The sequence below is a fragment of the Macrotis lagotis genome, chromosome X (genome assembly GCF_037893015.1).
Source record: "Macrotis lagotis isolate mMagLag1 chromosome X, bilby.v1.9.chrom.fasta, whole genome shotgun sequence".
Lineage (NCBI taxonomy): Eukaryota > Metazoa > Chordata > Mammalia > Peramelemorphia > Peramelidae > Macrotis > Macrotis lagotis.
In genome coordinates this window covers 599,129,306-599,156,627 of record NC_133666.1, presented here as the reverse complement: position 1 = coordinate 599,156,627, position 27,322 = coordinate 599,129,306, and the positions used below count along the sequence as shown (strand labels likewise).

General features: G+C 35.9%; 1 protein-coding gene across 5 annotated transcripts in view; it reads left to right on the top strand.

Annotated features, from left to right (window-relative positions):
- Window positions 1-27,322, top strand: part of DNAAF11 (dynein axonemal assembly factor 11) — a 104,401-nt gene that overhangs the window by 44,861 nt on the left and 32,218 nt on the right. For 4 of the 5 annotated variants that reach the window (XM_074202447.1, XM_074202445.1, XM_074202448.1 and 1 more), the window contains 4 exons: window positions 1,914-2,096; window positions 5,505-5,582; window positions 21,319-21,384; window positions 23,985-24,054. In XM_074202447.1, coding sequence (XP_074058548.1) covers window positions 1,914-2,096; window positions 5,505-5,582; window positions 21,319-21,384; window positions 23,985-24,054 — 397 coding nt within the window. The remainder of the gene's footprint in view (window positions 1-1,913; window positions 2,097-5,504; window positions 5,583-21,318; window positions 21,385-23,984; window positions 24,055-27,322) is intronic. The other variant, XM_074202446.1, reaches the window with a different exon arrangement.

Sequence of the window (27,322 nt, the reverse complement as noted above, 5' to 3'; positions counted from 1 at the left end):
TGCTGGGTGATTATACTTTAGATCTCTTGCTCACCTTGTTCCCATCAAAACTTCAGATCACCACACCAACAAAGCTAAAGCAAAGTAAAACCATCTTAAAGGTTGTTTATATACTGAAACATTTTACTGATAATAATATAAATTATTTTAAGCAATCTGCAGTCAAGGTAGGTGTTAACTTAATCTCCTTAAATGACCATATAATCATCATAATGAGCTTAAATCAATTCTTTTTCACTTACAAAACAAAACCACATTTATTTATTTGTGCTACAGACCACAGGATCAGATCATGTGAAAATTAATTCAACCTGGAAGAATTAAGGAAGTCTTGTATAGAGAGTAGCATTCAGTTGGGCCTTTAAGAGATGATAAAAGAGAGGGAAGGGGTTGAATTGGAAGAGGTTAGCATTTATAATAAAGAAAGCAAAATTAGTTTTTCATTAACGTAGTTAGCTTAGAGTTGTTTTGTAGTTCCAGAGTAACTGGTACAAATTTTTCCTTTTTTTGTTTAAAGTGTAAAATGAGGGGCAGCTAGGTGGCATAGTAGATAAAGCACCAGCCCTGGAGTCAGGAGTACTTGGGTTCAAATCTGGTCTCAGACACTTAATAATTACCTAGCTGTGTGGCCTTGGGCAAGCCACTTAACCCCGTTTGCCTTACAAAAAAAAAACCTAAAAAAAAGAAAGTGTAAAATGATTTATCAATGTTTTTATTATTATTATTGTTCTCACCTCTTGATGGGGTACGGAGAAAAATGAGACTAAGTCAAAGAAACTATTGCAATAGTTCAGATGAGATAATGAGGGCCTGAACTAGGGTGATAAGAGGATATATCTAAGAAATGTAGAGAACAAACAAGATTTGATGACTGGGTATGTGAAGGAAATGAGAATGAGAAATCAAAAATATTACCAAGGTTGCAACGTTGAGTGATTAGAAAGACAACCCTTGAAATATGTAAAATCAATTGGAACCATAGAATTCTAATCAGATCCTTTAATTTTTTTTCAAGGAGGAAACCTAAGCCCCCCAAAGTGAAGTGATTTTCTAAAAGCAAGTGAATGAGTAGGACTGATGGTGATTTTGATAATGTAGGGAATTCCCAGATGGAGAAACTCCCCACATCAATGTTGGTCACTGTTGTTCTTATTGTTGTTTCAGTCATGTCTGACTCTTTGTGACCTTCATTTGAGGTTTCTTTGGCAAAGATATTGGAGTGATTTGCCATTTCCATCTCCAGTTCATTTTACAGATGAGGAAGCTGAGGCAAACAGGGTAAAGTGAGTTACTTAGGATCACATAGCTAGTAAATTGTCTGAGGCTGAATTTGAACTCAGATCTTCTTCACTCCAACTCCAAATCTGTCCCTGTTCTAAGTCATTACCTTCTCTATAACTTAATAGTCATAGAAATCTGCTTAGAACATCAAGAGGTTAGTTCAGTTGCCCAAGGTCACAAGGATAGTATATGTCAGAGGTCTTCTCAGTTTTGAAGATGGTTCTCTCTCCATTCCACCAGGCTGTTTCTCTTGCAGGTCAATTGAGCAACATATGAAGGAATTGCCTAGTGAGAGCCATTCAGGAAATCTGAAGAAATCAGAACAGGGCAATAGTTTATCATTACAACTGAGAAAAAAAAATAATGGCATCTGACATTTCCATACCTCTTTAAAACACACTGAATCCTCTCCTATCTGCTTTCTTTTGACCCTCCTAGCAGCCTCATTCTGAAGTATATGATACCTCTATACCAGAATCTTTTTTCAGTATAATAGACATCTATTTCAATTTTGATAATCATTCTGTAGGTAACAGTTAAATCTTTGTACTAGAATGTGGAAAAGAAAAGGACTATTGATTTTGCTATTTTTGTGTTTGTCATTTGTTTCATTTTCGTTTGTTCTTTTCTAGTCCAAGCTCTCCACTGCAGAAGAAAGAAAACCAACAACCAGTAATAGAGAAGAAAGTTAATAAAAAGACACCAGAAGAATTGAACAAGGAATTTTGGGAGAAACCTACTTTATTTACTCCTGAGTCTAGACTAGAAACTCACAGATTCTTGGAAAAACAGAGAAAAGAAAAGAAAAAATTAAGGTACTATTTGGTATTTCATACCTTGATAAATGTTGAAATTCTTAAAGATTTCTCAGAAATCATATTTCTTTGTTCAAATATTTTAGAATATTTGTTTAAAATTCTTATTAGTATTCTTTAGTTTTTCCTTGCTAAATATGTATTGAACTTTTTAAATTAAATATTACCAAAATTTTTCTATCATTAAACTTAGTTCTTTTGACACCATTGAATATGGCAACTTTGGGTGATATTGAATAATTTATGAGTGATCTTTTTAGATCATAAATTAGTATACAATTATCACTCTCTTCCTTCTGTTCTTGAGTTGTGATGGCCAACTTTGTCGAGGGGCCCCTACATAATAAATACAATCTGCCATTGACCTTGAAATCAAAGCCATAGTGATTTCATAAGATCTACCAGAGATTGTGTTTCACTGGTATAACTTTTGAGAGCACAGAGTTACCTTTATACCAAAATGGTAACTAAGGGGGAATTTTTATTTCATAGAATTTTCTTATTTGATAAGTAGAGTTACATATGTCCTCATTAAGAGTTTGCATCAAAGGAATCAGTTGGCCTTTTTTGATGAACTAGAAAACATATTCTATTTTTTCCACTTTAAAAATAGAAACAGTCAATAAAATCAATGAGTAGAATGTTATCTTTTTTTGTAAAAACAAATCACTTTTGAAGCCAAGATATATTCAATTTGATTGTCCTGTTTACCCTAGACAATTCATGTCATTCAGATTTGGAGGAAATAAAAACATCTTCCCTTTCCTGGAAAAATTTATCTTTCATTATAGTTTACTTTTTTGAAAGGGATGAATGAGATGATTTTCCTAAATGTTTGCCATGTATGATCAACCAGAAGAATATCTCCCCCACTGTACAAAGCACATTCATGTCTATAAAGTGTGTAAGTGAGCAAAAAGGTGCTGATAGTGTTCTCTTCATGGTATGAAACTTTCATCTCACCTATATATACTCTTTCGGTTGTGCACATTTCAGAGATTATGCACATGTGTTACCTTTGAGCACATGGCTTTACATTACTTGGGGAATATTTTCATTTTTACAGGAATCTGTTCTTTGGATGTGTATTGTTTATGTCATAGATAAGAGCAGTCAATGAAAATGAGATTATTTCTTCCTTACAAAGCTATGTTGGTTAATACCATCCTTTGATCTTTGAAGTGTTTACAAATTTCTTATTTGATGTGTTTGAAGTTGTTAACTGATCTATAATTTCCAAAATAGTCATTTTTAATTTTATTAACAAGAGTTACAATGTCATTCCATTGATTTAATTATTTAACTCAGCACATTTATCATAACATCTACCTCTTGGGGGGGGAACATTTAGAACTTTGGCCTATGAAGAAGAAAATTAAAGAATGTAATCAGTGTATTCATATCCTGCTTTAAGATTTCCAAATACTTTTACTTATCTCATTTTATCCTTATAACCTTGAGAGGTAGGGGGTGGGATGTGAAATGGATAATCATTTATTGCCTGTTAATGAGGTTCTATGCTAAATGTTTTGTAAATTTTATTAATGTTATATATATATGAATATAATATTTCTTTTGATTCTCACAACAGTCCTGTAAGGTAGGTACTATTATTTTCCCCATTTTGCAGTTAAAGAAACTGAAATACTTAGAAGTTAGGTGATTTTCCCAAGGTCACACAGTCAGTTAGTTTCTGAGCTGGATTTGAATTTATGTCTTCTCAACTCTAGGCCTAGATCTTATTCCTTGAACCCCTTGGCTGGAAAGACAAAGTTGGAGACAAACTAAAAATCAGTTTTTCCCCTAAGCATTTACAGATTAAATAGTGCTAAATTGATGTATATAACATTTAAATTGTTAACTAATAAAGCAGTTATGGTATATTATAAATTATAATTTTAAATAAATTAGAGGTTATACACACAAAATAGAGAAGTAAATTGGCAAGTATCTGGATAAATAAAATATGATAGCTATTCATTATTGGCACTCCCCCAACCTGGTCATTTGTGTGCTCAATATATACACAGCCCCACATGGTTGATATAAACCACCCATCCCTATGTAAGAGTGTGGAGGAGAGGCAATACTCACAATATGTATTAGAGAAAACAAAAATGACTGGCACAGAATTGAATCAGCAGTGACCATAGAGTTGACCTAAGGTTTTTAACTGCCACTTTTCGTTTGCTCAAGTCAAGCGTGACCTAAGGTCGATAGTCTGTTTTTGCTCCTTCTTTTGTCCAATGTAATGGTTACACACACACACACACACACACAAACACACACATAGACATTTCTCTGCAAGCCACAAGTGTGATGCTCATAGTATCATATGAAGTGGGTGTTTCTCACTCTCAGTGTTGGAATAACTGTTATCTAATATTCAGATGTATGAGTTGGTATATCTTCAAATTGTGGCTATTTAAGACTGGATCAGAGAAATATAGCTTGTCTCTGTACTTGGGGCAACAAAGATTTTTCGGAGAAGGGACTCTGCTATATGTCTGCTTTGGGGCAGTAGGAATGGGACTGAGTAGGTCAGATTTTTGAAGGGCAGTTACTGATGATGAAGAATGAATAGCTTTGACATTCCCCTTATTGTTATTCTTTAGATATAACATCATATAACATCATGAAACGGACAAACCCCATCATAAATGTTCCTCCATTTCTTTCCATCCTCATATACATAGATAAATTATTTTGTCTCATCCTTTTTTTTTAGGGTTTTTTTTTTTTTTGGTAAGGCAAATGGGGTTAAGTGGCTTGCCTAAGGCCACACAGCTAGGTAATTATTAAGTGTCTGAGACCGGATTTGAACCCAGGTACTCCTGACTACAGGACAGGTGCTTTATTCACTGTGCTACCTAGCCACCCCTGTTTCATCCTTTTGAGAAGTTAGGTGGCACCAGGCATGAAGTCAGGAAGACCTCAGTTCAAATCTAGTCTCAAGTCACTTACTAGCTGTATGACCTTGGATAGGTCATTGAACCTTGTTTTCCTCAGTTTCCTCATTAGTAAAATGAGTTAGAGAAGGAAATGTCAAACCACCCAAGGATTTTTGCTAAGAAACTGCAGATGGGGTCACAGAATCAGATTAGACTGAAACAATTGAATAGCACAAAAACTCTTTCATAGGAAGCATTCCGGACATTGCTTTGCAGTTCTGCCTCATCTAAATAGATATAGACACTTAGAAATCTTTCTCTGATTTGAATTTCAAAACAAATGACATAATTATAGTAACTTGACTTAAGATATTGAAATAATGGTGGCATTCAGAAATTTCTATTTATTTTTCATGAACTATTTCACTGAGATATTGCTCCCTTTAATATTTATTTTAATAAAATGAAGATTTACTGCCATCTACATCCTACCCCACCCCTGTCTGTTTATTTTTAGTGACAAAAAGAAGACACAAAATCCACCTAGGACTTTGATCACTGCAGATGGACGAGTCTTGAATGTTAATGAACCCAAGTAAGTGAGAAAAACCTGAAGAAATAAAATTAGTAGGATTTGTAATCTTGGTTTTGTTTTCAATAACAGGTTTGTTTTGCAGTGAATAAATTTGTCAATTTTAACTGGTTTGGCAACTCTAAAAATGTCATTTCTGCTCCAATATTCCCAAGTAATAAATTTACCATATTTTCAAATAGGACCAGATTCAATTTAGCCAACATTTATGAACATTCCACAAATATAGAAGTATACCACAAATAAGACTAATACTGTTTCATAATAATATCACTAAAACATTATAACCAAGTCCAGTCATAAAGTCTTGAAATCTCACTGTATTATTCTTCCCCAGATTGCCAGTTTGTAATACTGTTTATATGAAACTGTCTCCATACTCACTAGTGTGTTTTTGTGGAACCAACTAATAATAAATTGCTAATAGGGTATGTCTTTCACTCCTTAGAACATTGCTAGATTTGACTTAAATACATTGATTTGTCTGAATTAATAGGCCAGTAATGATAATGAGATATGTCTTATGAATATCCCCTACAATTATATTTTTAAAACCTGAGATAAATTCACCAAACTTTTTTGGTCTAAAGAAATAAATTTATATTAAATATAGCATATTTTTATTATACTTAATGATACTTAATGATTGATTTATAATGTTAAATAATAGAATAGGTGAGCAAGAATTGGACTCAAAATGCCATCACAAAAATATTATAACTTTTCACCTATTTGGAGCAAAGCAAATTGATTCCATTTTCAAGTTCAAAGACATATTTTTCCCTTGAATACATAAGCTCTCTTTTAGGAGATGAGTAACATGATTCATAAGTTGTGTGATTACTGATTAATTTAAAGTTCTTAAGTATTTGAAAGTTGTTGTTCTTTATGATATTATATTTTCACTATATAAATTGTTCTCCTGAATGAGTTTACTCTGTATTAGTTTATGCTTCCTTGGATTCTATGATGCCATTGATTTCATCATTTATTATTTCTTAATAACATTTGATTTTGCATATAATATATTTGTTCAGACATTCCCCAATCCCTCTAATTTTCACAGTGTTTCTTTTTTTCTTCTTAAAAAATTTCCTTCAGAATCAGGAAAGCTGGTTTTACTTGCAACTATTTCCACACTTGGTATTATCTTCCATCTTAACTATTACCTCCTATTCCTGCCTGAATAAACCATTTTTGAATTTCTATACCTAACTGTTGGCAATTGTGTAGTACCTGTGTATGGGTGCATGTTTATGTATGTGTCTGGTTATTCTTGCTGTTGTCCTTCTTTGTCTGGTTTAGACAAAAATCAGTCCTTCCCCCATACCCATCCCTTTCTCCAAGTTTGCATACTCTTCTTCTCATGCACCTCAAATAGTAAATTCACCCTCTGCATCCTTTCTATACTACTGTAATTCCTCTTTTTTTCCCCTTTTCCTTTTCTTTCTCTTAAAATATTCAGAATAGGACCAATCCACTAGAGGTTTTGTTTTTTTTAAACTTTTTAAATTTAATACCTTTAGTACTTTCAAAAGACATTAATATTCTGAAGGGACCCTTGTTTCTTCTCTCTCTATTAAGAATGTCATCACTTTATGTCCTTCCATCTCCTTTGGGTAGTAATATAAATGTCCCTTTCAAGGTTTCTTCAGATTCTTATGTTTGTCTTTCACAGTTCCTACTCTGGCCTGTTCTTTTCATTAAGGATGCTAGAAAGTCCTCTATTCCATTAAAAGTTCATCTTTTTTTCTTTCTGTAGGATTATACTCAGCTTTTCAGAGTAAATTACTCTTGGTTGTAAGCCCATATCTTTTGCCCTTTGTATTAGCATATTCCATGAACTCACCTCATTTATTGTAGAAGCAACCAGGACTATTATGATCATGACTGTTGTTCCCTGGGATTTGAATACTTTCTTTCTGGTTGCTTGAAATATTTTTCTTTAAAGTAGAATTCTGTATTTTGACCTTGATATTTCTGGGACTTTTTCTTTTGAGATATTTATTTCAGGAGGAGGTTAATGCATTCTTTCTCTTTTTGCTTTGTTGTACTATATGTTGGATATTGTACTAAGCATGGGAGAAACAGAAAAAGGCAAAAACAGACCCTTCCCTTAAAGAGCTCACAATTAATAGGAGATGACAACGTGCAAACAGCTGTGTACAAAGGATATATACAGGATATGTATGTGTGTGTGTGTGTGTGTGTGTGTGTGTGTGTGTGTGTGTATATATATATATATATATATATATATATATATATATATATATATATATATATACAGGATGAATGGGAGATAATCTTTGAGGGAAGGAATTACTATTAAGGAAGATAGGAACCATCTATTTCTAATGAAAGATGGCATTTTAGATGAGGATCAAACAAAAACAAGCCAGGAAACAGAGGTAGGGAGAGAGAAAATTCCAAATGTGGGAGCAACCAGTGAGTTGGAGGATAAAGTAACTTGTTTAAAGAATGGCAAATGGCCAAAGTCACTTGACCACAGATTATGTGGAGGATAATAAAGAATGAGAAGATTGACAAGATATAAAGGGGCCAAGTTACAAAGGCTTTTGCACAACTATATTATTCTGTATTTGATCTTGGAAGCAATAGGAAGCTACTGGATGTGAGTTGTAGTAGCCAGCATGAAGGATTATCAGTGTATACAACCCATTTGCCTCATTGGGATCCTTGAAATGTGAAGAAATCTAGAGAGCATCCACCAGCATGCTGGAGGATTCACTGGAGGTTAAGCCTAAGAAATTGAAGAGGGTATGAAAAGCTACTGTTGACATCCCTGGAGGAAGTAGCTACAGCAGGCAATCAGTAAACATTTATTAATCTTCTCTGCTAAATTTATAAGAAAGACAAAACCATTCCTTCTTTTAAGGACAAGGAGTTCTTCTAATGGAAAAGACAGCATTGTGAAGAAGCTATATAAAGTATGAATTTAAAAATATCAACTTAAAATATTTAAAAATTTCATGAATTACGATTTTTTATAAATGATTTTAAATTCATCCTGTTTTTTATTTAAATTTTATGAATAATAGAAATGAAATTGTTTCTTGTGACAGTGGATGGATCTATTGGTTAATTTGGTCATTGTTTTGTGTAATCTTTTGGGTAGATATTGTTACAGTTTAAAATAATACTAACATATTTTTCTTTAGGAATATTCATGTTCCCTTGTAGATTTGGTTTGAGTGAGGGGTTGCTGTGCAAAGCCAGTAGCCTCACTTTCTCCTCAGAGCCATTAGGGTCCCATAGCCAGACATGGATCAGGTTGACAGGAGATGACCCTGGTAATGTCTCTTATGAATGAATTTTCCTAGGCTTGAAATTTTTTCCTACACTCTTATAACTCACAGAATCAGTTTCAGATTCCTTTGCTATCCATAATCCAGTACCACTTTTCCTTTTCAGTCTTTTTCTCTTATATTCCTATTCTATACTGCCGCAGAACTGGGCCACTGTGTCTCTGTACCCAAATACATTTGGAACTTTCTCACCTATAAGCCTTTGCTCACACCATTCGTCTATGTGTGAGTTGGTTTATTTTCCCTACTCAGTTCATTTACTGAATTTATTTCCTTCCTTCAAAGCTGAAATCAGATGCCACTTCCTTCAGCAGACTATGCCTAGTTCCCATTATTAATAATAATTTACTTATCCGGAAACCTTACATGAAACTTTGTTTTATATCTGAATGGCATACTCAGCATGCATTATTGTTTATTATATTATTGTGTTTATGTATCTTATACCTCTTACTATACCATACAATGGTATATATATATATATTCCTAGCAACTAGAATAAATTCCTAGCAACTAGAATGGTTCTTAGAACACTGGAATGTATATTTAATTGAATTAATTTTTTATGCAAATCTCTTCTCTAAATTACACATCAATTCTTTAAAAAACATAAATTGGGGGCGGAGCCAAGATGGTGACATGAAGGGATCGAGTCTGAGGAGCTCTCTGATAAAAACTCATAAACTAAGGACTCTAACTAAACTTTCGAGAGACAGAACCCACAAAGGGACCCAGTGAAGCAGTTCTACTCAAGGTAACCTGGAAAAGGGCAGAAAGGCTCTGCTCCCCGGGGCCGGAGGGGCGGCCGGCCAGAGGGGTGGCCCTCCAGAGCCAAAGAACTTCAGCCTCCCGGAGGCAGCCCCAGGGCGCTGGGAGCCTCAGCTCACAGCAGTGGGGGAGTCTCCTGAGCTGCACCCCGGGGAGCACCGGCACAAAGTGGGGGAACAGCAGGGACCTTTGCTAGAGTGAGCACGTGAAGCCCAGCCCCCAGGGCACACAGCAAGCAGATTGGTCTTTCAGCAGCCTAGACCCAGAAACAGAAGCAGGTGGAGCCAGTAAGCAGGAGCCCCCAGGGCATGAGCCCATTGAGCTGAGGGAGGGGAGTGAAGAGAGACTGCAGAGCTCTGTCCTCTACCCCTGGAACAGGACTCTGGAGCTCTGACCACATTCAGATCCTGATCGAAGTCTAGGCCCCCCCCCCATAGAACAGCAGGGCTCCCCCCACCTCAGCCCCGTGGCAGAGGGGGGCGCTTATGGTCATTCACAGACCAGGAGGGAGGACAGAACCTCACACACTGACACCCTTGTGGGAGTGTCCCAAAAGCTCAGGAAGCACCCCCAAAATACAGGCTTAGGCTTGGGAGAATGAACAAAGAAACAAGAGGAAGACGATTGAGAAATATTTTGCAAATGAGCCCAAGAGGGATCAAAATACTCAGTCTGAAGATTAGGAAGCACAAGCTCCTGCATCTAAAGACTCCAAGAAAAACAGAAATTGGGCTCAGGCCATGACAGAGCTCAAAAAAGACTTTGAAAATCAAATGAGGGAGTTAGAAGAAAAACTGGGAAAAGAAAGGAGAGAGAAAAACATGAAAATGAAGTCAGCAGCTTAGTCAAGGAAATACAAAAAATGCTGAAGAAAATAGCATGCTAAAAACCAGCTTAGGCCAAATGGATAAAACAGTTCAAAAAGTTATTGAGGAGAAGAATGCTTTAAAAAGCAAAATTGGCCAGATGGAAAAAGAGATAAGAAAACTCTCTGAGGAGAATAAATCCTTCAGACAAAGAATAGAATTCAGGGAGATTGATGAATTTATCAGAAATCAGTAATCAATACTTCAAAACCAAAAAAAATGAAAAATTAGAAGAAACTGTGAAATATCTCGTTGAAAAAACAACTGATATGGAAAACGGACTTAGGAAAGATATTTTGAAAATTATTGGAATACCTGAAAGTCATGATCAGGAAAAGAGCCTTGACATCATTTTCAAAGAATTACTACAGGAAAATTACCCTGACATTCTAGAAGCAGAGTGCAAAATAGAAATGGAGAGAATCCACCGATCCCCCAGAGAAAGAGATCCCAAAAAACCAACCCCTAGGAATATTATAGCCAAGTTCCAGAACTCCCAAGTCAAAGAGAAAATATTACAAGCAGTCAGAAGGACACAGTTCAAATATCGTGGAGCTGCAGTCAGGATCACACAGGACTTAGCAGCAGCTACATTGGAAGCTCATAGGGCTTGGAATACAATATACTGGAAGGCAAAAGAGCTTAGAATGCAGCCAAGAATGAACTACCCAGCAAGGCTGAATGTCCTCTTCCAGGGAAAAAGATGGACTTTCAATGAACCAGGGGAATTTCAAAGGTTCCTTTTGGAATGGCCAGAGCTGAACAGAAGGTTTGATCTTCAGATACAGGACTCAGGTGAAGCATGGAGATTGGAGGAGAGGGGGGAAATATGAGGGACTTAATGAGGATGAACTGCATGTATAGAAAAATGATACTGATAATATTCATATGAACCATCTCAGTTAATAGAGCAGGTAGAGGGAGCTTTTATAGTTGAAGCACAGGAGAAAGCTGAATTCGAAGATAAAATATGGTGTAAAAATGGAGTCAATAAGAAAAAAAGGGAAATGGAATGGGAGAAAGAAAAAGGAGAGGGGAATAGTCCAAGCTATTTCACATAATAAGATTTTTTTTTATTACAATGAGCTATTGCAATGATATGGAAGGGGGGAGGCAAGGGGAATGAAGGAACCTTTGCTCTCATCAGAGATGGCTAGGAGAGGAAACAGCAAATATACTCAATGGGGTATAGCCAACTGGAGTAAGAAGGAGGGGGGAGCAGGGGGAAGGGGTGGGGATGTAAATAAAGGAGGAGAGGATGGACCATGGGGGGAGAGCGGTCAGATATAACACATTTTCTTTTTTTACTTCTTGCTTTTTACTTCTTACTTCTTACTTTTTACTTCTTTCTTTTTTTTTTCTTTTCTTCTTTTTGGTTTTTGCAGGGCAGTGGGGTTTGGGTGGCTTGCATGTCACACAGCTGGGTGATTATTGGGTTTACGAGGCTGGATATGGACTCAGGTGCTCGTGGCTCCAGGGCTGGTGCTTCCTCCATTGCACCACCTGGCCATACCTACAATTATTACTATTATTTTTTTAATTTTAATTTTTTTTCTCTCCCCTTTACTTTTTTGCCCAAGCAAGTCTATCTATATTCATGGGGGGAGGGGTATTTGGTTTACTTGCAAACAAGTATATTTTATTAATGTAAAGAAAAACATTTGTACAAAATGAGAATAAAAAATAAATTAAAAAAACCCCCATAAATTGACTATCTACGCATACACACCAAAATCCTATTCCTGTTTACACTGACATGCACAATGTCCATATTTATCTATAGAGGTCATTATAAGTTACCTTCATAAATATTTTATAGATTTGCAAAATTGATTTCATATACCATAATTTCATTTAAGATTCACTTGGAAGAATTAGATGAATTATGAACAAAAATAACAATATTTTAAAAACTTATTTAGTATGTAATTTATGAGTCAGGAAGACCTGAATTTGTGTCTTGCCTCTAAAACATACTGACTTTGTCTTACTGAACAGGTCACTTATTCTCTAGGCAGGTCTTGAGGAGTTGCTGAGAAGTTCAAGGCTTCTGCAGGAGGGGTGTTCCTCACCACGAACTTTTTCCAATGAAAAAAGTTTAGTGGAAGAAGATTGCATAGCATGGAGAAATAATAAAAGAAGAATAAGATTGTGAAAATATTGGGGAGGCAATTCCATATGAATATTTTTGAGGTTTAAGAATCAATGTATAAAATCTTAGGAATGTTAGCTACAAAAGAGGAAAATACAGAAATTTCTATTAGTCTTCTCTTTACACATTAAAAATAAATTTATATATTTTTGAAAAATATATTCTTACTGATATATCCTTCCTTCTATCTCTCCAGGATACATTAAATAATAGTTTTTGAAGAGGAAAAGAAATGTCAGCACAATTGATCAATATGTTGAAAAATTCCAGAACTATGTGCAGTGTGTAATACCTGTGTATATCCTAGCTTTGCCTACAGATAGTTTGGGGGTGTCTTCTGATATCTCTTCAATTTGAGTTTCATTTGTTCTTTATAAGTTTGTTAAATTTACTTTTGATTTTTTTGTTGTTACTATGTATATGGTTTTCATGGCTATGTATCAATTCATATAGATCTTTACATGTTTCTGTGTGTTCATCACATATAATTTCTTATAGCATAGAATATTCCATTACATTTATGTACTATAAACTGTCCATTCCCCAATTGATGGACATCTACATTATTTCTTATTTTAGCTACCACAAAAAACACGCTGCTACAAATTTTTTGGAATACATGTAGTCTTCTTAGCAATGTCTTCCTTGGGTAAAAATTCAGTAATGGAGTCTCTGGTTCAAAGGATATGGACACTTTAGTCACCTTATTTGCAAAATTCTAAATTACTTTCAAAAATGATAGTACAATTTCACCGGCCCACTAATCAATGTTTTACTGTGCTTATGTTCCCACAACCTTTGCACAATTAACTGTTACCATTTTTTGTCATTTTGCCAATTTTTCAGAATGTGAAGTGAAAAGTTATTATTGATTTGTGTTTCTCTTATTAGTGATTTTGAAAGTATTTTTCATGTTTTATGATTACTTATTGTTTTTCTTTTGAGAATGTTTATTCATATCCTTTGACCATTTTTCTGTAGGGGAATGACTTTTAGCCTTAATTGAATTTCCTAATTGTTTATATATCTTGTATACTAAACGATTATCAGAGAAATTTGATATATTTTTCCCACCTTCCTTAGTATTTTCTTCTTTTTATCTTATATGAATTAATGATATGTGTGCAAAATTTTTCTATTAATTTCACTCTTGTGCTATTAAAAATATTATTATGTTTCTTCAATTACTTTAGCTTTTTTTATAGGAGCTCTTTTTCCATTGTTTCTCTTCCCCTCACACCTGATCCCTTCTCCTCTGATATCCCTTTCTCTTTAGGGTTTTTCTAGTTCTTTATTTTCAACTGCTTTTATATGATTATATATTTCTTTCCCTTTTCCCGCCTCTAATGTAGAGAGAAAAAGTAGACAGGTAGATTTTTCTCATTCCGTTCCCCCTTTCATTTATTTATTTATTTAGTTGTTTGTTTATTCATTCATTCATCTATTTATTTATTTGTATCTTATTTATTTCATTTAATTTTTTTATTTTCATTTTGTACAAATTTTGTTTTACATTAATAAAATATTCTTGTTTAAGAGTAAATGAAATACACCCTCCCCCCCATAAATATAGACTTGCTTGAGTGATAACATAGAGGGGAGAGAAAACAAATTAAAATGAAAAAAAATAGTAATAATTGTAGGTATGGCCAGGTGATGCAATGGATGAAGCACCAGCCCTGGAGCCACGAGTACCTGAGCCCACATCCAGCCCCGTAGACCCAACAATCACCCAACCATGTGACATGCAAGCCACCCGATCCCCACTTCCCTGCAATAAACAAAAAGAAGGAAAAAAAAGACCCAAAATAAAATAAAATAGTAATAATAGTAGGGGTGGCTGGGTGGTGGACAGAGCATTGGCCCTTGAGCCAGGAGCACATGGGTCCTCAGACAACCAACGATCACCCTGCAATGCGGCCCCAGGAAGGCCACCCAGCCCCATTTGCCCTGCACCCTCCCCCAAATAATAATAATAAAAAATATGCTTCAGTCTTTGTTCCAACACCAACAACTCTGTCATGGGTGGATCACATTCTTTATGGTAAGTCCATCACAAAAGTTACTTCCATATTTTTCCAACGTTGCCATTGCTGATCGCAACTCCCTCCTTTCTTATTTCTCCACTACCATGTACTATATTTTCTCTCTCCTTTCACTCTTACTCTGCTATAGGATAGCTGAGTGGTGCAGCAGACCGATCCCTGGGCCTGGGGCCAAGAGGCCCTGAGCCCCCATACCAACCCTTAGGCCTAGCATCCGCCTGGCCCTATGCTCTTGTACAGGCCTTCCAATCCCAGCCCCTTGCAAGAAGTAAAAAAGAAAATGTGTTATATCTGAACACTCTCCCTCCATGGTCCATCCTCTCCTCCTTTATTCACATCCCCACCCCTTCCCCCTGTCCCCCTTCTCTCCTTCTTACTCCAGATGTCTATACCCCATTGAGTATATATATATATATATATATATATACATGTATATATATATACATGTATATATATATATATCTATATATATCTATATATATATGCTGTTTCCTCTCTTAGCCACCTCTGATGAAAGCAAAGGTTCCCTCTTTCCCCCTTGCCTCCCCCTTCCATATTATTGCAATAGCTCATTGTAATAAAGAAAAATCTTATTATATGAAATATCTTAGCCTATTCCCCCTCTCCTTTTTCTTTCTCCCATTACATTTCCCTTTTTTTCTATTGACTCCATCTTATACCATATTTTATCTTCAAATTCATCTTTCTCCTGTGCTTCTACTATAAAAGCTCCTGGGCATGCTCTTTTTGTTTTAGGTTTTTGCAAGGCAAATGGGATTAAGTGGCTTGCCCAAGGCCACACAGCTAGGTAATTATTAAGTGTCTGAGACCAGATTTGAACCCAGGTTTGGAGTCAGGTACTCCTGACTCCAAAGCCAGTGCTTTATCCACTGCACCACCTAGCTGCCCCCTACCTGCTCTTTTAACTGAAAAGCTTCATATGAGTATTATCAGTGTCATTTTTTCTATGCAGGAATACATGCAGTTCATCATCATTAAGTCTCTCATATTTTCACCTTCTCCACTCTCTATGCTTCACCTGAGTCCTGTATCTGAAGATCAAACCTTCTGTTCAGCTCTGGCCATTCCAAAAGGAACATTTGAAATTCCCCTGGTTCATTGAAAATCCAACTTTTTCCCTGGAAGAGGACATTTCAGCCTTACTGGGTAGTTCATTCTTGGCTGCATTCTAAGCTCTTTTGCCTTCCGGTATATTATATTCCAAGCCCTACGAGCTTCCAATGTAGTTGCTGCTAAGTACTGTGTGATCCTGATTGCAGCTCCATGATATTTGGACTGTGTCCTTCTGGCTGCTTGTAATATTTTCTCTTTGACTTGGGAGTTCTGGAACTTGGCTATAATATTCCTAGGAGTTGGATTTTTGGGATCTCTTTCTTGGGGGCATCAGTGTACTCTCTCCATTTCTATTTTGCCCTCTGCTTCTAGAATATCAGGGCAATTTTCTTGTAGTAATTCTTTGAAAATGATGTCAAGGCTCTTTTCCTGATCATAACTTTCAGATATTCCAATAATTTTTAAATTATCTTTCCTAAATATGTTTTCCATATCAGTTATTTTTTCAATGAGATATTTCACATTTTCTTCTAATTTTTCATTTTTTTGGTTTTGAAGTATTGATTCCTGATTTCTGGTAAATTCATCAATCTCCCTGAATTCTATTCTTTTTCTGAAGGATTTGTTCTCCTCCGAGAGTTTTCTTATCTCTTTTTCCATCTGGCCAATTTTGCTTTTTAAAGCATTCTTTTCCTCAATAAGTTTTTAACTGTTTTATCCATTTGACCTAAGCTGTTTTTTAGCATGCTATTTTCTTCAGCATTTTTTTGGATTTCCTTGACTAAGCTGTTGACTTCATTTTCATGTTTTTCTTGCATCTCTCTCATTTCTTTTCCCAGTTTTTCTTCTAACTCCCTCATTTGATTTTCAAAGTCTTTTTTGAGCTCTGTCATAGCCTGAGCCCAATTTCTGTTTTTCTTGGAGTCTTTAGATGCAGGAGGCTTGTGCTTCCTCATCTTCAGACTGAGTATTTTGATACCTCTTGGGCTCATTTGAAAAATATTTCTCAATAGTGTTCCTCTTATTTCTCTGCTTGCTCATTTTCCCAACCTGTGCCTGGTTTTGGGGTGCTTCCTGAGCTTTTGGGACACTACCCCAAGGGTCTTAGTGTGTGAGACTCTGTCCTCCCTCCTGGTCTGTGAATGACCATAAGCGCCCCCCTCTGCCACCAGGATGAGGTGGGGGCCTGCTGTTCTATTGGGGGGCCTAGACTGAGATCAGGATCTGAATGTGGTCAGATCCCCAGAGTCCTGTTCCAGGGGCCAGAGGACAGATCTCTGCAGTCTCTCTTCACTCCCCAACCTGTGTTCAATGGGCTCATGCCCTGGGGGCTTATGCTTACCAGCTCTGCCTGCTTCTGTTTCAGGATCAGGGCTGCCTAAAGAAGATGCTGCTAGCTGTGTGCCCTGAGGGCTGGGCTCCACGTGCTCACTCTGGCAGAGGTCCCCTGCTGTTCCCCCACTTTGTGCCCGGTGCTCCCCAGGGTGTAGCTCCCGAGACTCCCCTGCTGCTGTGAGCTGGGGCTCCCAGCACTCTAGGGCTGCCTCTGGGAGGCTGAAGTTCTTTCGCTCTGGTGGGCCACCCCTCTGGCAGGCAGCCCCTCTGACCCCAGGGAGCAGAGCCTTTTTGCTCTTTTCCAGGTTACCTTGAGTAGGAGAACTGCCTCTCTAGGTCCCTTTGTGGGTTCTGTCTCTCAAAAGTTTAGTTAGATTACTTAGTTTATGAGTTTTATCAGAGAGTGCCTGAAACTCGATTCCTTCTTGTTGCCATCTTGGCTCCACCCCCCTCCCCTTTTTATTTAACTAGTCTTATTCAATAGTTTTGAAATTTCATTTTTTTTCTTCCCCCTTCCAATTTTTTTCTCACTTTCATTGTAAATTTTCTTTTTCAACTTCTGATTCAAGAATCTTAGTTATCTATTCTCCCTCTTTTCTCCATATTTTCAAGTACTCAAAGCTTCCAAGGTATCCATTCTAAGCTATCCTTTCCAGCTGCTTTCTTTCACCGCCTTCTAGGACTTGTCCCATGGATTCATTCCCCTTTTCCATTGTGTTTCACTTCCAGAACAGTGAGTTATTGTAGGTGTCTTCCTGCTATGTCTATGATTTTGCAATCTACCACTGATTTATTTCCTTTCTGTCTTCACTCTTTTTTCCTATATTTGCCTGGAAATCTCCTCTCTATTTTTATGTTCTCCTGCTTTTCCAGGTTCCAGTTGTCCTCAGAGGTTCTAACTTGCCCCTTTCTGAAAAAGAGGACTTTTCAAGCACCAAATCCCTAGGCTTCATCCTTATATTCATTTGCCTTTTTCCTGTTGTCGTCTTCTTGGAGACCTATGATCATGAGACTTTTTCTCTATGTGTCCTGTCTTCTAGTACAATATATTTTGCTTGCAGAGTATTTTAATACTCTTATCTTTGCTTATCTTCTTCTGGTTTGTTATTAACTTCTGTTTGCATTCCCAATACATTGTTTTATTTCTATTTTTAAAATGAGGCTTGCTTTTGCTAATTCAGGTTTTTCTATTTTGTTCATTATTTTTCCGTACAGAACATAAATTTTGCTCTCATGATTCTTATTTATCTTTTGATTGGTTCTTGCCCTTCATTATCAAAGAAGACCAAAATGACATCACTAAGTATGAGACAAATTACTGGTCGGGCACAAATAGCCCATGTGAACACCTGGAGTACTTATTGGATATCACATTTCCTTTGAGCTGCTTCAAATCCACCTTCTTTATAGAGTGTAGCACCCTCATTGATGAGGGTACCCCATGCTGCACAATCAATTCTAAAATTCTTAAGAGAGACCTTTGATGAGTCTTGGGATCACTTCTTCTGATTCCCTTGCAAGCTCTTGTTCTGTACATTTCTCCATATAATAGTTATTTTAACAAGCATATGTCTGGCATTCTAATAATGTGACCAGGCCATCATAGTTGCTCTCTCTATAGTATGTTCATCATCCATCTCTATAAAGGGAATAGAGTGTCCTGTGACAATCACAGAGGTATTTCTCTTTTAGTCATTGCTAATAAGATTCTTGCCAGAGTTTTTCCCAAAAGATAGATCCTTCATTGGAAGATGATCACTTCCCTGGGAGCCAGTTTGGCTTCAGAAAGGGTCAAGGAACAGCTGATATGATATATATTGCCCAACAAATCCAGGAAATATTCCAGGAACAGATCAGAGATCTATATATAACATTGATATATCTGACCAAGGCCTTTGAAGGTTTATGGAAAATCACATCAAAATTTGGTTGCACAGAGAAGTTCATCAGTATTGTACATCAATCATAACCCCTCTCCTGGGTTCTGGATAGTGGACGATTCTCTCAAGATTTCCCAGCAACCAGTGGAGTGAAACAAGGATATGTCCTTGCTCCCATCCTTTTAACATGATGTTTTCAGTTATGTTTTCAAACTCTGATGGCAAATTCTTCAATTATAAAAGGCTACAAGCCAAGAACAAAATGGAGGGAGTGTTGGTGTATGATCTTCTGTTTGCAGATTGTGCCCTCAATGCAGCCTCTGAACCCAAGATGCAACAAAATATGGATCAATTCTCTGCTTCTTGTGCTTATTTTTGTCTAACAATTAACACCACGAAAGCACAGGTGCTCCATCAGTCAGTACCATGCCAGACATATGGGGGAGCATCAATTACAGCAAGTAGAGAAGTTTTGAGTGCTGTGGACAAGTTCACTTCCCCTGGCAGTGCCCTTTCCAGGGAGGTACATGTTGACAGTGAGGTTGACCTCATTGCTATCTGCCTGTGATACTTGGATAGTCTACCAGTGCCATGTCAGGAAAGTGAATTGCTTCCATTTAAATTGTCTTAGGAATATCCTGAAGCTCACCTGGCAGGAGAAGATACTAGACACTGAGCTCTTTTCTTGAGCTAAACTACCTACCATTCCAATATTTCAGCTTTTAAGGCACTGATGAATAGTGTTTTGTGGTTACATATTCTCCTCAAGTTCCTCTGGGTTCTCATGCTCATGAATTGTTGGATCATTTATTTTTATTTTGTCTGAACTCATTTACTAGATTTGGAGAACATTTCTTTATGCTGTTAATTTTTCTTCTATTTTGAAAAGTTGGTACTTTTGGTCATTCCCTATCACGTTTATTTTCCTTATTGCTCACTTTCTGACTCCCTTCCCTCTGATTGTGATTTCATTGAGAGATGGATCTCAAAGCATCTCAGCCACCTCCCACACAGGTCAGCAACCTAGTCCTCTATCCTAAGTGGCTTTGGTAGGTGAGGCCTGTCCCTCTTCTGTGTGCTTAAATCTTTCCCTTAGGCTTAAGGGGGTGCTCCATATTCCCCTCAGAGATACTCTGTCTAGTCATGGTGATCTGTTCCATTCCTTCTCTCCCAGTTCTCTGGTCTGGAACAGGAAGTTCGGAATCTGTTTTTCTCAGCACTTTGCAGCATTGGTACTTTTAGTTTTTAACTCCTAGCAGATTTCTTTCCTTAAGGACTGCGACCAAGCTGGCTCTTAAGGCTGGATCTCCAAGGAGGGCATTGGAATCAGGTGCTGGGGTGGGTTTGATGTATTCTTGGGTTTTCTAGGATGACATCTCTGTGGGTAGTGTGGAAGGTTGGCTGGTGTGGCTACTGAGTGAACTCAGAGAGTCAATGAATTTTTGTTCTTGTGTTTTTTATTTGTTTGTTTGCCTGCAATTTGGGTTTTGAGTATCCTATTCCATGGAAATAACTGAAGTTACTGTATCCTTGTTATGTAATTTCTGTTTTTGGAGAGGACTGAGAGGTAATTTGTCTAGTTGTTCACATGAACAAATTAATTTTTTTTCAATTAACAAAATTTATTTTTTCTTTTTTCTTCCCCTCTTCCTTTGAAATTAAAATGAAAAGAAAAAAATATTTTTTGTATTACACAGTCAAGCAAAATAACTCCTAAAGTCTCACTTTACCTCTACCAAAAATAAATCTTGTTGTATTTTCTGAGTCCATCATTGATATAAAAGGAAGTGATTCTTCATCAGTCTTCTTTATTCATGATTGGTCATTGTGTTGTTCAGAGTTTTTTATATTTTTTGTGTGTCAAGTCTATAGAATGATATCTAAATTTGAAAAATTAGAATATGGAAATTCTTACTAATAAAGCATCTGTCTATTCACAAACTACTCCTTTTAAGATTTCTACAGCCAAAATTAATTTAATAGGCTAAAAAAGGAAAGTTTTAACCACCAGATGTCTCTATTTCTGCACCAATGTTAAATTATCTGTAACTTTCCATGAGTTTTGTTATGTTTGAAAAAAATATAGAGAGATGAATTTAATTTTCAATGTTTTGCTTGGTTCTGGTGAAGTTTTTGAAATAAAAGAGAAATATTGTTGTTCATATAGCAAAATGCTTGCATCAGTATAAGTTTTTGTAGTGTGTCCTGTTTTGCTTTTCAATATAATGTGGTAAGGATTCTGTTCGTTTATTACTGAACAAACTATTTCTTTTTCCTTTTCCATTTTTATTAGGCTTAATTTTTCTTTGAAAGATGATGAAGAAAATAATCAAATTGTTCTGGATCTTGCTGTATATAGGTAAAGGCATTTTATTACTCTGTATGGGACTGCTACTTAACTTACACTTTTATCTATTCTTATGCCTAAATGAAAAAGAATGCTTTTGAGATAGGAAAACTCTAGTGACTTACTAATCCTCTGTATTAGACATCACAAAAGGGAAATGGTGATACTTCAGAAATTTAGCATCTGTTTGATTTTGAGAGTCCTGGTTATGATGTTGAGTTCTCCCAATATCCACCTTGCTTGGGTCTCTGCCTTGCTTGATCTTTACTGCCCCAGACTGGTCACATAGTAGTCTCTCCATAGATACAATAGTTGATCAGACCCTTTATAGGTCTTTTTTGTATTGAGTAGGGCTGCTTAGTGCCTCACAAAATTTATACACAAGGAAAAGAACCCAGAAAACTCTACATAGTGAACATAGTGATTTACCATGCCACAAATCCTTTTTAAGTCCTTCCTTGTCCTCATTATACTTTACTTGAGAATGACAATGGCCAGTTTCATCACTTGAGCAACATTTGTTGATAGTGATTTCAGTCATTGAGTCTAATCCATGCTTGAGCAAGTGGTCTTTCAATCTTTGTTTAAAGGCCTTTAATGAGGGTGAATGAGCTACCTCCTGAGACATATCCCATGTCATTTTTGGATAGCATTGTTAGGAATTGTTTCATTTTATCGAGACTTATCTGCTTCTCTGCAAATTCTGCTAATTGTTATGTCCAAGAAAAATATTTCATTTCCTTCTTCTGGTGACAGTCTTTCCTATCTTTGTTAAGTCTTCTCTCTTCCAAACTAAATATCCTCTGTTCCTTCAATCAATCTTCATGTACTATATTAGGTACCTTCCTTTTGTCACTCTCCCAAGTGTAAATCTCTTTCCTGTATTATGATGTCCCAGCCTAAATATTATAATATAGGTATGTTTGGAACAGATCAGAGGACAGTGGAGCTATAACCTCCTTTTTTAAGACACAATTCACTAAGATCACATTAACCTTTGGGGCTGCCACATTTATTTAGGTCATAGGAGTCTAGCAACTTAGTGAACTAAGAGACCTTGATGCTTTTTGGGGGGGCATCATTGTGAATCCTGAAGTACTTATAATATGTGGTCAGATGATTTAATGAGCTGTGGTTTAGCTCATTGTTGTCTTAACTTAAGTATATACACACAAAAATCCCAGTGGGCTGCATATTGAAAACCCCATATTAGTATTATGTCTTCTAATGTGTTTTTATTTATTTTTAAAAGCATTTCCCAATTACATTTTCATCTGGTTTGGACCACACTTGAGAACATTACAGGCTGTGTGTTTTTTACCTCAGGTTTACTTTATGTCAGCTCTCTTGAATTCATATGAACATCTTGCTGAATATTTTTCAGGTTATGTGATGTATCATTTTATTGAAACATTTTGTTTTGATATAGCAGATATATTCCACCAAACACACAAACTTTCCACAAAGTATATTCCCTTATAATAGATAAGAAAGCTGCTCCCCAGTCCCCACTAAAGAGCAGTTGTGACTGAAAGTAGATGTCATTTTTCATCATTGTAGTTCACTATTTGTCAATAAAAAGGAACAATAAAATGTAGTGACTTTTGGAATAATGTTTTAAAATTTTCAAGAGGCTTTGTACACATCATCTCACTTAGATCTTACAAAAACTCACAATACCAGGTGCTGCAGCAATTATTAGCCTCATTTTCCTGGTATGGAACTGAGGAATGTTTGTACTTTAAAAGATCTGTTATGTTTTAATACGGAATTCATTAATGTTGTTTTAGTCATTGTGTGTATTGAGTTTTGGGCTTAGTTTAATCAGGTCATCTTGGAGTCATCAGATATATAATGTAAATAATAAGAATATCTGAAAGTACTTAAAGTGGTTTAAGGTACTTTGCTCACAACAGCCTAAATTTCATCGAATGCCTCTGAGATTGACTGGACACAGTTTGAGGTACTTGAGTAAGCAATCACTCAGACCTTACGTATATATATATATATATATATGTAAATGTTTTACCCTGTGTAATAAAATTCTTACATTGTCATATAAAGAGATTAAGAAATCTGAATGTCCTACCTTGTATGATTCTGCTAGGTGTTAGTTCAGCTATAAGGAAGTCATTCTACTGGCATGGTTGAAACAGTTGTAAGGATTCTGCTATTGATTATATACAAGATGACTGACTGAAAAGTGGTAGAACTAGTTAGCTCATGGGAAGACCTGTGGTTACATCACTACAAGATGGAGGGATATAAAATTACATATTCATATCATAAAATATTTATCTTTGCTATTGCAGATCTCATAAAATTGTGGATAGAAAGATAAAAATATGTTAATAGTTCTAAAACAAGACTTAATAGTTCTAAAACTAGAGTTACTATTAAACTGAGTTCCCTTTAATCTGATGTTTTCCTGGACTTTGACTTGAGATTTAATTTTTGAGAACTGGTTACATCATAGAAATAGAAATTAGTGATATTTGTTTGATTGAATAGAATTGAATTGAATTAAAAGTCATTCATACATATTTAGATTAATATTTCTATGCACATGTTTTTATAAGAATGTCAACTTTTTGATTCATTTAATCCTGAAGGTTCATGGATAGTTCTCTAATTGATGTTGATGTGCAGCCAACTTATGTCCGAGTGATGGTCAAGGGGAAGGTAGGTATAAATTTACACAATAGTATGATCATCTAGTCAGTCGACAATACTAGGCAGTGTTCTAAGCACTAGGGATATAAGGAAATGAAAAAAACAACTTCTCTCTTCAAAAATCTAATATTCTAATGTGAAGAAAACATATAGATATTACATGTACAAGTTAACTAGTTGGGGGTTGGGGAAGGAGTCATGGAAATCAGAAGTAGGAATCGGAACTGAGTCTTGAGGGAAGCCAGGGAAATCAGGAGATAGAGAAAAGGAAGGAGAATATTCTGGGTGTGGGTGACATACCGAAAAGACACAGTCAGGAGACAGTGTTCTGAACAAGGAATGGCAAAAAGACCATTGTATCTAGATCACAGAGTCCATGGAAGGGAATAAAGAATAAGAAGATTAGAAAGATAGGAAGGGAATGCTGTGAAGGTCTTCAGATGCTAAGTGGAGAGGACTTTATATTTGATTCTGGAGGTAATAAGATATCATTGGTGTTTGAGGAGCCTGGGAGTGTGTCTTGGTCAGAACTGCACAGAAAGGAAGACCTTGAACAGAGGATGCAGTTGAGTGGAGAGGGTCTTGAGGCTGGCTATGGCAGCAATCTAAGCATGAATGGATGAGGTCCTGTACCAGGTCAATGACTATATGAATCAAGAGAAAGGGGCATATATGAGAAATGTTTTGAAGATAGAAATATAAGAGATTGGTTATGTAGGGTGACTGCTAGTGAGAAGTTAGGGATGACATCTAGGTTGTGAGCCTGGATGCCTAGGAAGATGGTGCCCTTGATAGTAACAGGGGAAATTTTGGAAATGGGGAAGATTTGGGGTAAAGAGAATACAAGCTTGAAAAATCAAATCCTTAAATAAATTGTACTTAGTTTTTTTTTTTTGCAAGGCAAATGGGGTTAAGTGGCTTGCCCAAGGCCACACAGCTAGGTAATTATTAAGTGTCTGAAGTTGGATTTGAACCCAGGTACTCCTCACTCCAAGGTCGGTGCTCTATCCACTATGCAACCTAGCTACCCCAAATTGTACTTAGTTTTAAAGAAATGATGTTACTCTTAGAGAAGTTAATTAGGTTAATTAAGAAAATTATAGTTATTTAGGGAACCAAGGTTTATTACACTGCCTATTATATTTAGTCACTGCTAGAACTTGTAGATCTTCTTAGTTTTTTAAAAAAATATATTTACCTATTGATTTTGTACTATGGTAATGTTGACATTCAAATTTTGCATAAAAGACTTTTAATTTGTTTTAAGTCATGGAATGCATTCCATGTTTGAGTTCTTTTTATGATTTTAATTTATAGAAAGCATCTTTTTAGTATTTTAGCCAATAGCATGTTTCTTTTTAAAAAACATTATTTTTAACATTTGTTTAAAGAATTTTTGCATTTTAAGTCCTCTCCTTCCTTCCATCCCCTTCCTCATCTATTGAAAAAACAAACAATATGAAATCAATTATGTATATGAAGTCATGCAAAATGTATTTCCATGTTAGCCATATTGCAAAAGCAAACAAAAAGAATAAAAATTAAGAAAGTGAAAAAAGTATGCTTCAATCTGTACTCAAGAGTGCACATCAGTTTTCTCTCTGTAGATGAATAGAAATTTTTTTCATTAGTGTTCCTTTGGAATTATCTTTCAGCATTGTCTTCATCAGAGTAGCTGAGTCTTTCATACTTAATCATTGCTACAATACTGATATTATTGTGTAAGTAAGCTGGTTCTGCTAATTCATTCTATCACATTCATATAGTTTTTCCCAAGTTTTTCTGAAACCATCACCCTTGTCATTTCTTATAGTACAGTAGTGTTCCATCACAATCAAATATCCTAATTTGTTTGACCTTTCTTCATTTGGTGAACATGCCCTCAATTTCCAATTCTTTGCCACCAGAAATAGAGCTGCTACAAATATTTTTATGTATATAAAAATTTTCCTTTTCTTTGATCTCTTTGGAATATAGACCCATTTTGTCCTCTACTGCAAAAACTCTCTCTTTCATGACTTTTTTATGTAAGATAATTTTCCCCATTTTCCTTTTCTTACCCCTTCTCCCAGTGTACCTCTCTTTCTCTCCCATTCATTTTTTTTGAGATCATCCCAGCATAATTGACTCACTACCATGCCCTCTGTGTAGAGTCCTTTAAACTGCCCTATTTGCGATAAAATTCTTTGGAGTTGCATTCATCATTTTGCAATATAGGAATGTAAACAAATTTTAGAGTCTCTCTTGATTTCTCTTTCATCTTTACCTTTATAATGCTTCTCTTGAGTCTTATATTTGAAAGTCAGATTTTCTATTCATCTCTGATCTTTTCATCAGGAATGTTTGAGAAAATTCTCTATTTTTCACTGGATATCTGTTTTTTCCCTCTGAACTATAATACTTAGTTTTGCTTGGTAAGTTATGCTTGGTTAAAATCTATATTCTGAAATATAGTTTAAGACCCATGACTGTGGCTCTATGATATTTGAGTCATTTATTTCTGCTTGCAACATTTTCTCTTTGACAATGAGAGCTCTGGGATTTGGCTCTAATATTGCTGGGAGTTCTCATTTGAGATCTCATCGAGGAGGTAATCAGGGAATTCTTTCAATTGCAAAGTTATCCTTTGGTTTTAAGATATTGGGGCAGTTGGCTTTTTATAAATTCTTGTAAGATAATGTCTAGGATATTTTTCCATGGCTTTCAAATTCAATCATTTTAAAATTAACTATTTTCAATCTGTTTTCTAGGCCTATTATCTTTCTGATGAGGTATTTCATGTTTTCTTCTATTTTTCATTCTTTTAACTTTGTTTTATTCTTATTTTCTCATGTAGTCATGAGCTTCCATTTGCTTAATTCTAATTTTAAAGGAATTATTTATTCAATGAGCTTTTGTACCTCCTTTTACCACTTAACAATTCTCTCTCTCTCTCTCTCTCTCTCTCTCTCTCTCTCTCTCTCTCTCTCTCTCTCTGTGTGTGTGTGTGTGTGTATGTGTGTATATGTGTGTCTTTCCCTGTTATTTTCTTCAATATTTTTGAGCCTTTTTTACAAAGCTGTTAATTGTCTTTTCATTATTATCTTATTTATTTTCCCAAAATTTCTTCAATCACTTTTACTTGATTTTTTTTTATTTAGTTTTTTGCAAGGCAATGGGGCTAAGTTATTTCCCCAAGATCACACAGCTAGGTAATTATTAAGTGTCAGAGGCCAGATTTGAACTCAGGTGCTCCTGACTTCAGGGCCAGTGCTCTATCCACTGTACCACCTAGCTG